Source organism: Mesoplodon densirostris, chromosome 8 (assembly GCF_025265405.1).
Source record: "Mesoplodon densirostris isolate mMesDen1 chromosome 8, mMesDen1 primary haplotype, whole genome shotgun sequence".
Lineage (NCBI taxonomy): Eukaryota > Metazoa > Chordata > Mammalia > Artiodactyla > Ziphiidae > Mesoplodon > Mesoplodon densirostris.
In genome coordinates this window covers 30617543-30635344 of record NC_082668.1, presented here as the reverse complement: position 1 = coordinate 30635344, position 17802 = coordinate 30617543, and the positions used below count along the sequence as shown (strand labels likewise).

General features: G+C 37.9%; 1 protein-coding gene across 1 annotated transcript in view; it reads left to right on the top strand.

Moving 5' to 3' along the window:
• ADAM23 (ADAM metallopeptidase domain 23) overlaps positions 1-17802 on the top strand; it is a 172574-nt gene that overhangs the window by 123483 nt on the left and 31289 nt on the right. Inside the window, exons 10-18 of the mRNA XM_060106751.1 lie at positions 325-396; positions 2502-2665; positions 3687-3771; positions 4532-4622; positions 7182-7230; positions 9547-9646; positions 12746-12817; positions 13413-13502; positions 14810-14890. Of these exons, the coding sequence (XP_059962734.1) occupies positions 325-396; positions 2502-2665; positions 3687-3771; positions 4532-4622; positions 7182-7230; positions 9547-9646; positions 12746-12817; positions 13413-13502; positions 14810-14890 (804 nt within the window). The remainder of the gene's footprint in view (positions 1-324; positions 397-2501; positions 2666-3686; positions 3772-4531; positions 4623-7181; positions 7231-9546; positions 9647-12745; positions 12818-13412; positions 13503-14809; positions 14891-17802) is intronic.

Genomic DNA, 17802 nt, shown 5'->3' with positions numbered 1-17802 from the left:
AAATTAAAAAAAAAAAAGGATTGCATTTGTTAGACATTGAGACTGAATTAACAGCTTACTTCTCAAGTGTAAAGTTTCTCACTCAGAATCACTAGGCTGTCTCCATTACCTGGAACATCATGGGTATTTTAGACAGTTATAGTTTTCCTGCCTGACAGAGAAGTAAAATAAGAGCACCACTATATCCAAACACGGCACAAACTAAATTCTGTATTTTTAATCCCTATTTCTACTATTGCTGTCAGGTTTCTGTTTTTACAGAATTTTGAAATTTATCATTAAATTATGGTTTGACAGTGACTGATATATCTTTCCCCCTCCCAGTATAAGAAGTGTCGCTCTTCTCATGCGCATACAAACAACTTTGCAAAGTCTGTGGTCAACCTTGTGGATTCTGTAAGTATCCTGGTTTTCTTGAACCTCTTTTTCCAAAGTGGAATGGTTTATATCTCTGTTTGCTTACTTGCTGCTTTAGTTCTTTCTGAGACAAAAGTAAAAATGCTATCCTTATCTCATCTGGCTAATAAGAAATTATAGTGGTCTGCTTCACAAAGGGCAGTGTTATCAGAGTTTCAGGGGACTGTTGAGTTATTCTTGGGATCCCAAAGATGCATTGATGTTGCTTCTAAGTGATGTCTAGATATTATTGTCACAAGAGTCTAGCTAGGACAAAAATACTGGAGAAAATTAGCTACCGAAAAGAGTGTAAATTAAACTTGGCAAATGAGACTTCATTAATAATAATCAGTTGAGCTTATCATCTTAAATATAAGGCAGAAGGACTAATAGATTGAGGTGGATTATGTTTGGAGGATATAGGCAATACAAAAAAATTTTCTTTAAAAGAACCCAAATTTATTTCTTCATGTCCCCATAAGAATGCTTCAGACTTTATTTTTAGATGACAGAATTAAGTGCAGTCCCCAAATAAAGCTAATTTAAAACAGTAAAATGTATATCTTCTTAAAAAGACTTCTATAAATCTTTCTTATTGAGATTTTTTCCTCCTCCTCTCATTCTGTCAGTTACAGAGAATAATGGTTAAGATTTTCTTCCTTTTTCCTTTAGATAGGAAATCCGTAAATGTGAATATTATTCATTATGTTCCAATAAATAATTCAATTTGACTAGTCATAAATATAGCATAGTATTTTGTGTATTCTAATGTAAAGTGCTGTTTTGCTCAGCTAAATGTATGTTTATCTGATATTTATTGTATGTTCCCTCTTAACTGGGAAAAAAAACCTTTATAAATTGCTTAATATCTAAATGATACCTATATTCTTTAAAGAACTGCCTTCTTTTTTGCCTTTTAAACAGTCCAAAAGTCTCCAATCACGTAAACACTCATAACATATAATACGTGGTAGGCACAGCTGAGCCGTATAAAATGGGTGCGGGGAAATAGAGTAGCATGTAGCGTTAGAATTGAAATTCTGAAAGCCAGTTATCACTTGCTTTATTAATTTTCTTTAATTTCAGCCCTTGTCAGTCTTCTCAGAGGAAAACTATAAGTGGATATGAAAAAGAGAATATTAAACACACCTTTCCCTCTGCCCCAGATGTTTACTTGGTAGAATCGCTGTGTTTGTCATTTCACCATGATTGAACAGAATCACATCTTGCAAAGTGTCATTTTTATTTGGATTTACCATACAAGGTTCTGAAGCTGACCAACTAATTTTTTTTAAAAGACATTACACTTAACTCACCCCCTGTTGTAAAATCATTATAGCTTCACGTTGATTTACGCATGATAATATTTCCTTTCCTCAGTGTGTTCTAAGATCATCCATTATTTTCTTAATTAGCTTGAAAATAGGACAAAATGACAACATTCATCAAAATTGCTTACATGTGTGAATTATTTAGCTACTGGGCCAAAAGCAGAAAATTACAATTTAAATATTGTGAGTGATGTCACCCTGTGGTGAGGGTGACATAGGTAATGTAAATCTGCTTTTCCCTCTTTTGGCCTCAGATCGTGATTCTCTTCCACTGTTATTTTACTTTTCATACAACAAGGCTTCCAAGGGCAAGCCAGCCATGGTGTTAGTGCTTGTCCAAGGATTTAGTGATCTGTTCCAATCCTGCAGGAGTAACTGGTCATATCACACTTACTCAGAACCAGTATATCAGGCTCCAACCTGTTATCTCCTATGAGGTTTGGAAAGGTGATTTTACTAAACCCTGTTTTGAACTTATGTCCAGACTTTAGAATCATGATACTCCTAGTATAGATCCCCTAGTGAGATGCCTGGCTGCTAAAGGTGCTGATTTGGGATTGCAGTAACTTTGTAGGAGAGGCTGAGTTGTATGATTGTTCTTTCTTTTTGCTCTTGGAAAAGAGAAAGGAAAGAAGATTCTCTTTGATGAGCTAATTCTGACGTCGTGTTCTCCTCTCACCTCCCCTTCCTGTCCTTCCGCTGACTCTGAAACACTGATTGTGCATGTTTGACCCAGTGTTTTCCTCCTGCACCTGTCCTGTTGTATACCCTCAGATTTACAAGGAGCAGCTTAATACCAGGGTTGTCCTGGTGGCTGTAGAGACCTGGACTGAGAAGGATCATATTGACATCACCACCAACCCTGTGCAGATGCTCCACGAGTTCTCCAAATACCGGCAGCGTATCAGGCAGCACGCTGATGCTGTGCATCTCATCTCGTACGTATCCCCAGCCCTTGGCTTGACGTTGATCTTTATCCCTTTATTGTATCAGTTAGGTTATATATCAATGAATCAATCCTGAACAAGTTTGAGGTTGATTCCTCTGTTACATAAGAAGCACAGCAGTAGGTTGCCCAGTGCTGGAATGGTGGTTCCACAGTCAGGAGATTTACTTTCAGAGCACATCTGTACCTTCAGACCTTCCATCCTCAGGGTCAACTCGTGATTCAAGACAGCTGCTGACACTCCAGCCTTCATCACAGACAGCAGGAATGCCAGGGAGGGAGGATTGCGAAAGGGCCCTCCTTCCAGCTGAGTTAGCTCCTTGAAAGCAGATTTCCTGAAGGCTTGCACACATCACTTTCACCAACAAATCATTTGCTAGATCTTTTTTTTTTTTTAATTTTTATTGGGGTATAGTTGGTTTACAATGTTGTGTTAGTTTCAGGTGTACAGCAAAGTGAAAATGAACTATTGACTAAAATTGACGTTTCATCTCTAAGGAAAAGGGGTGCTTTGCTCACTTTTGATATCATAAGTTGCTCCCTTCCCCCCCTGGTGGCTAAGCTGTTTTCAGACAGTCCTCTAAGGTTCTGTCCTGGGATCAAACCAACCAAAGTCCTCCTTCCTTTCTTCTCACCTGTTACTCTTTGCTTTTCTCTCAGTGTTTCATCACCAATTTACAATCATCAATATTTTGTATAACTACTCTATAGTCTCTACTAGAAAAGAGTCAAGGGCTGTGGTCTGTTTATCTTTGTGCCCTCAGTTCCTGTGCCAGTACATGATGCTTAGTTAGGTGCTCAGTTGATGTTTGCTCAACTGAGATTATTTAACATAACATTAATCTAAAGGTATTTATGATAACATACATTTAAAGGTATTTAAAATACAGTTTTTGGTTTTCTAAAGGAGGGTTGGTTTGGGGTATTCAATGTAGGACAATAGACATATTTGCAGAGAGTTGAAATATAATGGTCACTACATTGGTTTCCTAATAGCACTTATTTTTCCTAAGGCGTGTGACATTCCACTATAAGAGAAGCAGCCTGAGTTACTTTGGAGGTGTCTGTTCTCGCACAAGGGGAGTTGGTGTGAATGAGGTAAATGTTATCAGTTTTCCTAAAGTAGGAGCTTTATCTGTGCATCTAGTCTCTTTCTTCCCCATGGCCTAGTTTACTTCCCTTTTCAGGCCTGTTTTAGAATGATAATGACATTGAGACTATAGTATGAGTGGTTCGTATTAATAAATAGAGCCCAAAGTGGTCTTTGGTGTTAGAAGAGAGGTATTGTTTCATATCATAATGATAGTTTTTCATATTTATCAGGCAGATGCAAACCAAAGATTGGCCCAGAAATTTCTTGGCCTCTATAGATAAGTTTTTATAAGCTTGTTTATCCTTCTTTTATGACTTTTTAAAAAAGTTATTTGCTCTTCTGCCTATGTTAGGTTTAACACATCCCAAAAGTCGAACCAACCAAATCTAAACCTTGGTCAATACCTGAATCTATTATACCAGGTTATCCCAGTAGCCAGCATTCAGTGGAGACCTCTCTTGACAGATTTGTAGTAAGTTGAATTTATTCTTGGTTTGGTATGAATTGAAACGGGGCACAGCCTTTTATGATTTTATGTTTCCATGTGAGAACATCAAGTTTTGAGAGATGCCACATAGTAAGGGAGACTTTCTGCTTCTTGGGCCCAGTTGCAAGGAAGAAGTGGTAAGGAGCATAAGCTGTCTTTTGATGCTGTGAGGCTCTACTTAGGGGACTGAGATGAAATGTGGTCATGATTAAGAAATAATAACTAGCTTTGTGCCCTCTCTCAAATGTTTCCCACACACTTTCAACTCTGAAAAACAGTATGGTCTTCCAATGGCAGTGGCACAAGTATTATCGCAGAGTTTGGCTCAAAACCTTGGAATCCAGTGGGAACCTTCTAGCAGAAAGCCAAGTATGTACATTGACCTTCTTACTTTCATGTGCCATTCTGTCTGTATAATGCATGTCCGGTCAATAAAGAAATGTTTTTCATTTCTAAGTCATAATACCTTAACTGTAGTGTATCTCCTTCCTCTAAACAATGATAAGATGAGCAATTTAAGGTAATTCTTAATCTGTGTGGGTTGGAGAAATGTCCCTTTCAAAGTCCATAAAATCATACTTTCTCAGGGCATGATCAGCTCTTTCTCACACTGCAGAATGTTGGGGTGGGTGGTGGTGAATACTCACCCTCTGGATTCTAACCAGTTGAGGATAGCCACAAGATGTCAGTGAAGCTCCACCACAAGTACAGTTGGATCAGAAAATAGCTTAGGCCTAGAGTTAAAAGGAGCTCAAGCTCTAATTAAACTTACCCATCTACTTACCTCTAATTAAACTTACCTTCCTAGTACCATCAGAAACATTGGAGAAGCTTCCTGTACAGGCAGTCCCGTCCTGGACCTTTTAAACATGGGGGCAGATGATAGAGAATAACTCTCCTCTACTGGGCAGGCAGGCCAAGAGAAGCAGCCACAAATCCCATCCAGTAGGAAAACACAGCTGATGACTGCTGGATGTCACTCTCCTCTTTAACCAGAGGAGATGCAGATGGAAAGACAGGGCTGAGATTCTAGTGGCGAAGTGTTGAAGGCCCACAATAATTTTAGGGGGCCCTTGAACGTTTTTAACTTTTTTTTTTTTTTTTTTTGTGGTATGCGGGCCTCTCACTGTTGTGGCCTCTCACTGTTGTGGCCTCTCCCGTTACGGAGCACAAGCTCCGGATGCGCAGGCCCAGCAGCCATGGCTCACGGGCCCAGCCGCTCTGCAGCATGTGGGATCTTCCCACACCGGGGCACGAACCTGTGTCCCCTGCATTGGCAGGCGGACTCTCAACCACTGTGCCACCAGGGAAGCCCTTTAACTTCTTTTAAAATCGGTATAAAATCCAACTTGGATTATATTCCTCTTTATATCAATACACTAGTAAAATATAATTTCTAACACACTTTTGTGGCAGAAGGCAAAATTGCCTAGGGCACACACAATGAGATCCTGTGGAAAGAAAAACCTGAGGTATTCACTCCTAATCTGTTACCTAGGAATTAAGTGGAAATCTACTCCCCTCAGTGAAAATATCAGATGCTAGGAATAAAGGTCCCCCTCTCTACCACAGCCTCCCTAAAGAAGAAGAGGACAAAAATCTACCTTAACATTATCCTATATTTTATACTTTTTGACTACTATCAAATAATTAATACATAGTGTTATGGAAACTTGAAGCAAAATATATATCCAGGATGTCTTGATTCCCTTTAAGGGCATATTAAGTCATCACTTTATGGGTACATTAAGTCTGGTGGCATTGAGCAAATCTCTACAAACTTTCATCTATTGATTTCTTGCTCAGAGTATTTGCTTTCCCAGGGAAACACATAGTACACATTAAAGGAAGTGATTCAGGTTTCACTGGCTGGCATCAATACCTGAAAACCAGAAAGGAGTAGAACCAGGTTTATGTCCTTGTTTGAAAAGCCCGGAGCCAGGAAGAGGCCAGTGCTGGGGGCAGCTGAGAGATATTGCTGAGTCAGATGAAGGAGTAAGGTGAGCAATAGGCTTCATTACTAATGCCGGGCATAATTCCTTCCTAAAATTCTTTATTCCTTTGTGAATTGTTTAGGTAGGTTCATTCTGTACTTTGAATTTTTAAAGATCCATTTGGAAGTCTTTCTTTAAAAATATCTTTGTCTATCATAGGAAAGAGAATAGGAAAAAATAAATGAAAAGGACAGCCCGTCATGATACCCATATGTCCATCTGTGGTATCTATGTTAAGTTTATGGTTGTTATTTAATTTAGATGATTTTACATTTCTATTTTAGATTTCTCTCTTTTGCTGAACCTTTTAGCTCAGTGTTCTTCAAGTCTCTGGCTGATTCTTCCTTTGACTCCAGCAAATTGAATTCTCTCCTCTAACGTCCGGTGTGGTCTGTGAGCAGGACTTCAGTGAGGACTCACTGCATTTGTGCAGTAGAGCTTTGTAGTTCCCAGAGAGCACACAGACTACCCTCTCATGTGAGCCCCAGAACCACCCTGGGAGATAGGGAGATGCATTCGCATTTTAGAGGTGGAAACACTGAGACCCAAGAAATGCTAAGTCACTTGCCTATGAAACTCTCTCATCACACAGAACTTGGACTAGAACTCAGGCTTTACAATCTCTAGACCAGGTACTTTTCATTAAACATTGGCACTAGGAACTTAGTTGAATTCTCTGAGTTACAAAAATGAAGAGAGGCACAATTTTATTTCTTGCAGCTGTTGTCTTAGGAAGCACACTGTACTGTTGGAAAGGAAAAAGAAATATTGATTTAAAAGAAATAGGTTTTGTTTGGTGAGACTTCACATTCTGTACCTGTCTGACATGGAATTGGTAATAAGGAACTATTTCAAGAGCTGTGATGCAAATTAAAGATGTGACTTTTGTTGTTTCCCCTTTCTTTTGTTGCTTTTTATTGTTTCATTGGACTAGAATGTGACTGCACAGAATCCTGGGGTGGCTGCATCATGGAGGAGACGGGGTAAATTTTCATTGTACATGCATTTGTTATATACCTTTTACTGAAATTGTTACCTATAATTAGATATACAGTCTCTCAGGTACTGGTCTTTTAGGCTAAGCCTTAGAATAAATTCAATAATTCATTGTCTGATATTTTAAAAAATGAAATGGCTAGTTTACTTTATACTTTAATTTTTTATTTAAAGTTGGTAATAAAAGTAAAATAAAGTAACCACTTCTACATCTATTAACCCTTAAAGGAAGCACATGATTAAATGCTTCTAAGTTTAGTGGATGCATTAATTTTTTAGTAGTTAGGATAAAAGCTGGTTGTCTAAACTGTCAGTGAAAACCAATTTAGTCAACAATTTATATTTTAAGGAACTCGTAAATAGACATGTTTACTGTAATAAAATTGGACTGTATTCCTTATATAATCAATAAAGCCTTTTTAAACAAATTAAGACAGATTTATCGTGTCTAGGTGGTCTTCTACTGATAGACATTTGAATAGTTGCTCACCTAACTCCTGTATCCTATTGTAGATAATTTGGAAACTAGAGGGTTGCTGTTGCATCTGTGAACCAAGGCCTAGAAACATTGCCCTCTTTCCCAGGGACCCCTGCCCCATGGGAGCCACTGCCACAAGGCCTCCTAAGCTACAGCCCACTCCTAATAGATAGAAGAGGTTTCCTCACTCATGTGTCTCTCCCACTTCCTTTGCCCATGCCAGACATCTGCTCAGCACATCACCATTTCTGGTCCTGCTCCCTCCCTGTGATCCCCAGTTGCCAGAAGCCCTGACCTACTTTTACAGAGTCCCTTCCTTATTTGTGCACCAGGAGTCCAGGGAACAAGAGGTGTGTGAGCATGAAGGCTTGAGGAGAGAGTCAGCCATTATACTTGCTACTTTAGAACACATGTTTCTAGAAATGTAGTTTAAACTTGAAACCGTTAGCTTTCATGCTCCCCCTCCCCTGATGCCTCCTACAGAATGGTAACACCATTCATAATACTGGTTCTATCGGGAGAGGTCTTCTGTCTTCTAAACTTCCAGTTTCTAAATGGATTTCTAGACTGACTACCCATAGGATATAATAAAATTATTTAAGCTTAATTTGTATTTTCTCAAGTATATGTTTCTACATAGTTCTTGTAAGACATCACTGTCAACAATGGTAGATTTCACCTACTTCCATACACTACCCTCATACATAAGGAAATATAAATCTATTGGATCACATCCTAGAATAAGTGACCTAGTACTCTCAAATCAAATACTATGACAAATATGTCCAAGGAATCAGTGTGTATGACTCAGTGTAACCTTGACCATACGTATAATATTCCCCTATGTACTGACACAGTGATAGTAATTTGATTAACTCACAAAGAGGTTCACTATATTCCTGCAAAATCATGAAGATTACCAAATAGTATTTGAATTTAAGAATAAGGAGCTATTACCTAATTCTAATTCAGAAGGTGCTTACCCTAATTCTGTTTTGACTGTGTGTATATACACATAAAAACATATATAGTCTAACATCTCTTTAGGGTTTCCTTGTTTACCTCAATTGTGTCGCTGAAGCCTGCAATACAGAATCTTTAATCAGTTGACCCTCACAGCTTCCTTCTCCAAAGTAAAATCTAGTAGGTTCCCAAGTTCCTTCTATTCAGGACAGAGGCAAAAAAAAAAAAAAAAAAAAACCCCAAAAAACCCTGCTTATCTTTACTGAGACAGAGCAAATAAAAGTGACTACATTTTTTTTAACATCTTTATTGGAGTCTAATTGCTTTACAATGTTGTGTTAGTTGCTGCTGTATAACAAAGGAATCAGCTAGATGTATACATACATATATCCCCATATCCCCTCCCTCTTGCGTCTCCCTCCCACCCTCCCTATCCCACGCCTCTAGGTGGTCACAAAGCACTGAGCTGATCTCCCTGTGCTATGCAGCTGCTTCCCACTAGCTATTTATTTTACATTTGGTAGTGTATATATGTCAGTGCTAGTAACCACATTTTAATATACAGCCTAGATGAAGTTTGGGGATGAACTTTTCAAAAACTCTTTCAAGCCTGAGCACAAAGGGGCTTGACTGCTAAGGAGATTGTAACCTAGCCCCCAAATCTGTGATTTTCTTTGAATTTCTATTTTTACAGACTCTACCACACATACTTAGCAGTTTGAACATAAGTGCCTTGTCAAAGTTTGTGTAGAATCATCTGGATCCAGAGTGATGATTTTATTCTAATTCAGGGTTTTTAATTTTCTTCTCTGATGACTGCTTTTGGTAAATTTTTTACATAATTGATTCTTTATTTCCTCAGGGTATCCCATTCCAGAAAGTTCTCAAAGTGCAGCATTTTGGAGTATAGAGACTTTTTACACAGAGGGGGTGGAGCCTGTCTTTTCAACAGGCCAACAAAGGTTAGTAATTTAGAAAGTGTAATTATTTCTCCATTTTTTTTACAATGGAACTATGTCAAATATCAGATACTTGGCTTGCAAAGCAGGTTTCTTTCCAACCAGATTAATATTTAATTATAAAAATCTTTATCACATTAAAGATTAAGTCTCGTTTAAGTGAATTACAAGACCATGGTTTCACTGTTCTGAAGCTCTGGTGTTTCAGTGCTAGCTGTACCTCCTCTTGGCCCTCCCCTCCAAAAAACAAACAGACAGTCCTTCAATTAAAATATCTTTGAAATCTTCATGTTGGGGTCTTCAATTGCTGCTAAGAGATAGTGGGTTAGATTAAGATACATTACTTTAGCCCATTTCTCTGACAAAGATTCTATTTCCCCTTGACATTTTCTCTAGGGGTATAACTAATTTCTAGGCTTTTCTTACTTTCTTTTTTTTTTGGCAGGGGGCGGTATGTGTGGTCCATTCTCCCAGATAGAAAGCATTACTAATATCAGCCAGCCAAAAACTGACCCAAAGTATTTATGGACCCCATAAATACAGGCATATATATATATATATATATATATTTGTATATATGAAGAGATATATATATCTTTACTTGGGAAGGTCCACATTGTCAATTTGCATTTCATTAAAATTTATATACACAATGTCATATTCTCTTATCAACAATTCCTTAATTCAAAAATTCTGAAAATTGGAAGTATATTTTATGAGTTTGCAGAAAACATAGTGGACGGTACAACTTATCCTGAACTGAAAATCTTCATTTATCCCTCATAGTGTAAGTATCCATAAGTCTTACTGCACAAATGTTACTGCACAAATGTTAATGTGTTTGATTATAGGGTGTATACCAGACCCCTCAGGGCTGTTATATAGAACAGCGTAAATGCATCATACTTTTCTAAAATCCAGCAAAGCCAGAATTCTTAAATTAACAGGCTATAGAGATTTTGGATATGGGACTGTCGACCAATAACATGTTTAGAAACGAAGTTGCTTGACAGGCAAAAGGACAGGATTGATGCGAATTAGCAGATGGCATAGACATTCTAACATTGCACATTTCATATTTCTTTTTAAGATACTACATCATAAGTCAAATATAATCCATTGCTATACAAAATGTTTAATAACTCTGCAAATTGAGAGAGCAGTGAAACCATGTTAACCTTTTTTAAAAAAAATCAGTGTCTGATGTCGATAACTGTCAGAATAATTTATTCCTATCCCCATAATTAAGTGATACTGCTAAGTTAGGGATGACACTTTGATGCCTGACAACTGTATAAAATCTCAGTAAGGCTGCAGAAAAAGAAACAGGAATTTTAAAATGACCTTGCATCATTAAACTCAGCTCCCTGCTTTTCATGGCATCGATCTCAATGCAACAGAAATCTGAAAGCTTCAGAGTGTTTAAAATGGGTGCAGTGAGTAATAATGAATTAATGTGAGCTGTTGGCATTTCTGAATTGCAAAGTACATGGCTAATTTTACCTGCCTTGCAGCTCACCAGCTAATTATAAGCCTCATGCCTGAGGAAACAACACTGAGTTGTTTGAAAATACTGAGATCTCTAGCGTGTGTATAAGGATCCATCATTAGATTTCTGAAATTGCCTGTGAGTAGAAAGCAAATTATTCGGATAATGTGGAAAGTAAATAAAAATACACATACATCTTCAATTTTAAAAATTAGTAAATATGGAATTCTTTCTTTTTAAACAACATATATAGAATAATTTTTTAAAAGCTCCTATGGATTACAGTGGAATAATTTACATGTATGTGTGAAAGAACTGACTTTCTTCCAAGTGTTGTAGTCAATGGATGTATGTATGCAGGTTTTATGTGTTATTTTCACATTATCTAAGTGCATCTTTTCTGTGCTCTGGGAACCTTCTCAACTGCCATGTTTGCCATATGGTTTGTGATAGTGACCTGTCTCAGGATGGAAGAAGAGTCCTAAGAATGAAATCCAACAGTGGGTTACATGGGAGTCCTGATCTAAAGCACTAGTCATGTTCCAGTCTGCCTTTCCCTTTTCCATTTTCTCCTCCCTGCTGATCAAAATATCCCAGAGATGAGGTCTGTTGATTTTAGTCACTGGATTTTCCCATGGGGAAGTCCCACCCAAGTATCGTGGAAAACTTCCTTGCTCCTTATAACAATTTTCCTTTCCTGGAAGTGGAAGGAGGATCAGATCTTTCTTTGGTGGACTCAGTGGAGGGCAGCTGTTCCTTGGGTGTGTGCTGCTCCCTCTCATATATATGGTTCTGAGCATTTGGGTTCGGATGTCCTGTTCTAATCTTCACCTGAGTATAGTAGATATACACAGAAAAATTTTGCCCCAGGTGATGGGAAATAGGAATGTTTCTTATAAATAATCAGCTGCCTCAACAACTGGTCTGTAATACAGTTTATTTGGCAAGCAAGTTCATAGCACCAGTAGGGTGGATTATTCTAGAAACTTGACTCTCCCATTGCTCCAGGAATGATTGAGAAATTTCTATACATCTGTGCATATGTCTGCACATTTACTTAATATGATTCAGACAGTGCAGATTTCTTTTCACTGAGAATGATGGGCATGGATTTCCAGCAACACTTTTTTTCCCTAAGTTTATTTGCATTTACTTGATGGCATATATCACATTTAGCTGTGAATGAAGCATTTTTATCTTCTTGACATTTTTTATATCTTCTCAGCTGCCTGGTTATAAGTCAACAAATTAGGTATCTGTGAGTCTTATTAGCAGAGCATTTTAGCTCCATTAGCAAATATGAAAAGTGATCTATTCCTCTTGACAGCATATTTCTCTGAAAAGTAGCTCTAATGGTAGAGGTCATCTCTGGAGCCCACTACTGGAGAATCCTCCAAGAGATATTACCCCATTTAAAATACATTTTTTAGAAGTGTTATTAATAAATTAACAGTGATTCTCACACAGACACATTTGTAAGATGCCATAACAACAGATCATAGAAGAATACCACATGATAGCTGATTATAGGGCCAAGTATGTAGCCTGATTGGAGTGTTGATTTTCTGTGATGAATTAAAATGGTTTCCCTTTATCTTTCTAATCTCTTTCAGCTATTTGAGCCCACAGAATGTGGAAATGGATATGTGGAAGCTGGGGAGGAGTGTGATTGTGGAATCCATGTGGTAGGTGTAAGAGATCTTTTCTACCTTCAGCACATCTACCCAGAGTGCAGAAGAATAGCGTTAGTGGGAAGTCTGCCCCATCATTCATTGTGGTCTTACTGCCTTTATTTCTGAGCTCTCTCATCAATGCTTAATCCTAGCTCAACCACGTTAGAATTAATCATTGGCTCTGTCTGAAGAAACCTAATGGATTCTTCTAATCAAATTCGTATCTCTTAAAAATTCATAGCTCCTATTCATCTCAGACAAGTTTTACTAACTCATGAAAATTCTTTCTGTGTTGTATATTAGTTTTGTCTTTGTAAAACTAGATTGAGTATTAAGAATACCACAGAGCTAACCAAGGGTTGGGTACCTGCTAAAAAATAAGCTTACTTTTTGGTAGAGAAGCCCCTTCTTAGAAGATGGTACTTTGCTGAGAAGTATAGCCGGAAGGAATCTGTCATTGCTTAAAGTGGTTCATTCTTTCCTAAAAGATTTGCTTACTATTATATACATCTCCTCACATGGATTATGCATAAGTTACATGTGGAGAGCATGTTGAATGACCAGTGGGTAGGTTTCCTCACTTACTCACATGAAGTGTTTTCTCTAGGAATGCTATGGATTGTGCTGTAAGAAATGCTCTCTCTCCAATGGGGCCCACTGCAGCGACGGGCCCTGCTGTAATAATACCTCATGTCTTGTGAGTTCTCTGACAGTTTCATCTTTCTTATCGTTGACATATTAGCCAAATATCTCAATGTGTACATTGAGTATTTGTACAACTTGTCACACACTTGTTGCTTGACACTGTGCATATTAGCCTGGCAATTTTGTAGAATCAATAAATCTATCCAAATTCTGTGGGTTACAACGATTATCTTTACTATGATTCACTACCAACCATTCTATTCTCTGGTACCTCCCTAAGAAAATATACCTATAATCCTTCCAAAATAAACATTGAGAATTGCTCTACTATCATGAGTGAAAACCAAATTAAATAGTTGAATAGAAGAGGGACAATTCTTGTGGTCTTTTTCTAATAAGCCCTACTTATAACCTCTTTCTTTAAAACTCATCCTAATTTATTTTAGACCCTGAGCAGAAAACCTAGTGCTCATGTTTTTACATTTGATACTTAAAATCACTTATAAAGGCAAGAAAGCTAGATAAGGAGGTAATATATGTATGTATGTATGTTTATATGTGTATATGCACAACTTGTGTATGTGTGGACACACAGTTACTTCCATCTTTAGAGACCTCTGGTTAATTTTTTAAAAAAACGTTTTAAAAATTTTCCTTTTTCTCATCTATAAAATCTCTAATATCCTTTAAAACCATAAAAGTATATGATTTAATTTTATCCAACACCAAAGGGATATTATGCGTGTGGTAATCTAGGCGGTTCTAGCTTAGTTTGTACTTGCTTATGTCCCCAACCAGATTATAAATTGCTTGAAGATGATGGACTCGTTCCTTCATCTTTTACCCACCCACCACCCAGGGAAACAAAACGCCTTGTATTCAGTAGGCATTCACTGGCATCACTGAAGGAAATTCATATGAATTAATTGAAATCTGCTTGTGTATATTTAGCTAAAGCAAGACTAATATCCAAGCTAGTTGGTAAATCAGTGCAGGTTGGGTGTGCATATCAGTCTTCAGAGAGATCCTAAATGTTTATATTTTAGTGTTTTGTTCTTTTGTCTTAAGCCACACCAGTGTTTCTTCTTTGCGCAATTGTCATCACAATGTTTTCCAAAAATAATACTCTGAGATAGTGGATTTTGAAATCTGAACATGTAATGCCTTGGTTAATGATTCATATTTACTACACAGAGTGGTATTTGGGTATTATCTCTATCTTGGAACTATCTTGCTGATTCATAAAAAGAGTTTGGCGGTGGTTATGAAAGGATGTCATGATTGTTGGTGAATATAAGAATGTTAACTCTTTGAAATATTAATTAATACTGGTTCCTAATATTGAGTTTTGATTTGCAGTTTCAGCCGCGAGGGTATGAATGTCGGGATGCTGTGAATGGGTGTGATATTACCGAATACTGTACTGGAGACTCTGGCCAGGTATGGCAAACTAAGTTTTAGGTAATGCATCTTACTTGCAAATACATATTGTAAAGCTTTCAGTTTGGATTATGTGTGTGAATATGATTTGGTTCTTTTGTTTTTTGTTTTGTTTTGCTCTGTTTTCTAGTAATTTCTATCTCCTACCATGCCTTTATTTTAGGAACGTTTATTGTGGTTTTTTGGACCTAAAAAATCTCTTTTCTTCCAAATTTCCCCTTCGTAATTAGTTCCCTTTATATTGCTTATATCCAACGAATTGATTTATCTTTCCTGGTCCCCACATCTAAAACAGTATCCTCACACTGATAAAGCACTAATAGTACTATTTTCAAGCATTTTTAAGCCACAAAACCCTTTCTTTTTTTTTTTTAACATCTCTATTGTAGTATAATTGCTTTATAATGGTGTGTTAGTTTCTGCTGTATGACAAAGTGAATCAGCTGTACGTGTACCTATATCCCCATATCTCCTCCCTCTTGCGTCTCCCTCCCACCCTCCCTATCCTACCCCTCTAGGTGGCCACAAAGCACCGAGCTGATCTCCCTGTGCTATGTGGGTGCTTCCCACTACCTATCTGTTTTACATTTGGTAGTGTATATATGTCCATGCCACTCTCTCACTTTGTCCCAGCTTACCAACAAAATTTTGGATGGAAGCCCAATGTAGAAATCTAGGAAGCGTAGCACTGCTGTGGTTGAAGTGGGATTGGGAGCAGAAGTCTGCCTTCCTCAGCTCTGTCACCGTCTCACTCCACTTATGAAGCCCTGGCTTCATGGCCCACACACTTGGCATGATCTTCTTCACATTAAAATTATCACATTATCATTAAGGTTGCCTTCCGGCATTCCTTCTTTAATTTTTACATTTTTAAACATTTATATTGTGTTGTTTTATGTCTTTATTTGTCATTCAAATGAACATTTGTGGAGCCCCTGCTCTGTGACAAGCACTGCTGTGAATGCTGGGATACGGGAGGAATTGAAATAGAAAAGTCCTTGCTCTTACGGGGCTTGCATTCTGCTGGATGGAGAAAGGCAAATAAATGAACAAAAAAGCCAGTGAGTACAGAAGCATGGCTTCTTCAAGAGATGGAATGAAAGCAGGGATAGCTGGGGAATAGTGGAAACAATTCAGAGAGGGAGTCAGGAATCAGGCAGGTAGGGGCTTGGTAAGAATTTCTGACTTCATTCTACTTTCATTTCTTTCTAACGTTATTTCAAGAGCATTTTCCCATGCTATGACACAGTTTTTATAAATATCCTCTTTAAAGTTGCATGAAAGTCTGCCATGTGGATTTACCAGTCACCTCTACATCCAGTGGTGGTAGATATTTAGATTGTTGGCAGTATTTCATTATTATGGTTAATACGGTTGTGAATCTCTATGCATTTTTAAGAGTGTTTCTTGTTTGGAGTTAGCACCTTAGGACAAGTTCTCAGGAGTGGAGTTACCTATTGCCAGGTAGGGCTCCTGATAGAGTACAGTTAGAAGCCAGAATATCATTTTTGCTATTGCAAGTAGCCAAGTTGAAAGCGATAGCTTAGTGTGAGGGCTAAATGGGCCTCTTTATAGATCCCAGATTCAGGCTATAGCAACACGTTATTGACAAAATTGGGCCTGGAATGACCTGTCGATGCAGAGCCAGCCCTTGCCTTGTATGCTATGGAGGAGCAATAGAGAGAGGATGATTTATGTGAGTAGGCAAGAGAAGGATGGCAGGACCGGGCCAGAATGCCAAGTTACTCTTCTCAAGTTTATCAAATCAGCCAGCCAACCAACCCAACCATTCACTCTACCTGCCTGGAGAATCGAGTACAGGAGCAGAGAGTAACTGGAGTTACACTGAGTTCCCCTCCCTGGAAGGAAACATGAGGAGAGGAAAACAAAGGATCCTAATTAACCTTTTTGAAAGGTTTTGATATGTATCATCTGAGGCTCGATTCAAGTGGATATGGTACAAAGGAATGGTACAGTGAACTCTATTCAGGCTATTACTCTTTTGTGATTTTTATGCGTATCTGTTTTTTATATATAAATATGTAAATAGGTTTCTCTGCAATTTTTAAATAATATAGTGGCAGAATGTAAGAATTGTGGATTCAGTGTTTTATGACAAGTGTACTGACATTCTTGATATACTGTTTCACTGAGTTATATTTTTAGTTTTGTAGAATAATGCTATTTTTATACCCATCATATATGGTTTTGGTTCTATGTATTCAGTTCTTTTAAAAGTATAGTTTTTTCATTTAAACCTTTTACTCTTGAATTGCCATAGACTTTACTGGAAATAAGGTTTTTATAATGAGGGCTCTGTGTTCAACTTAATATTCTATTGTCCAGATTTTTAAAATGTTCTTTTTATCTCATGTGTCCAAGGTGAAAACTGTACTGTTAAATTCTCAGTGGCATGGTAGAAAAACACGTTCCTTTAGTAACAATTTCCTTATATGACCAGAATGAACCTGAACTAGATAAGTGGAATAGGGGGAGTTAAACACCCACCCCAAATTCTTTTGCTTTGTAAGAGGCAGTGAACTGTGAATTTAATTGATGCTAATAATGATTAAGAAAATAGGATCTCTGAGAATCTCTGCATCTCTGAAAATCAGTATCGTTGGCAACATTATGACTTGATCTCTTTTATAGTATATTTTTGCTTAATTTTTTTTTTTTTTTTTTTTTTTTTTTCTGCGGGACGTGGGCCTTTCACTGTTGTGGCCTCTCCCGTTGCGGAGCACAGGCTCCGGACGCGCAGGCTCAGCGGCCGTGGCTCATGGGCCTAGCCACTCCGTGGCATGTGGGATCTTCCCGGACTGGGGCACGAACCCGTGTCCCCTGCATCGGCAGGCGCACTCTCAACCACTGCGCCACCAGGGAAGCCCCGATTTTTGCTTAATTTTGATACT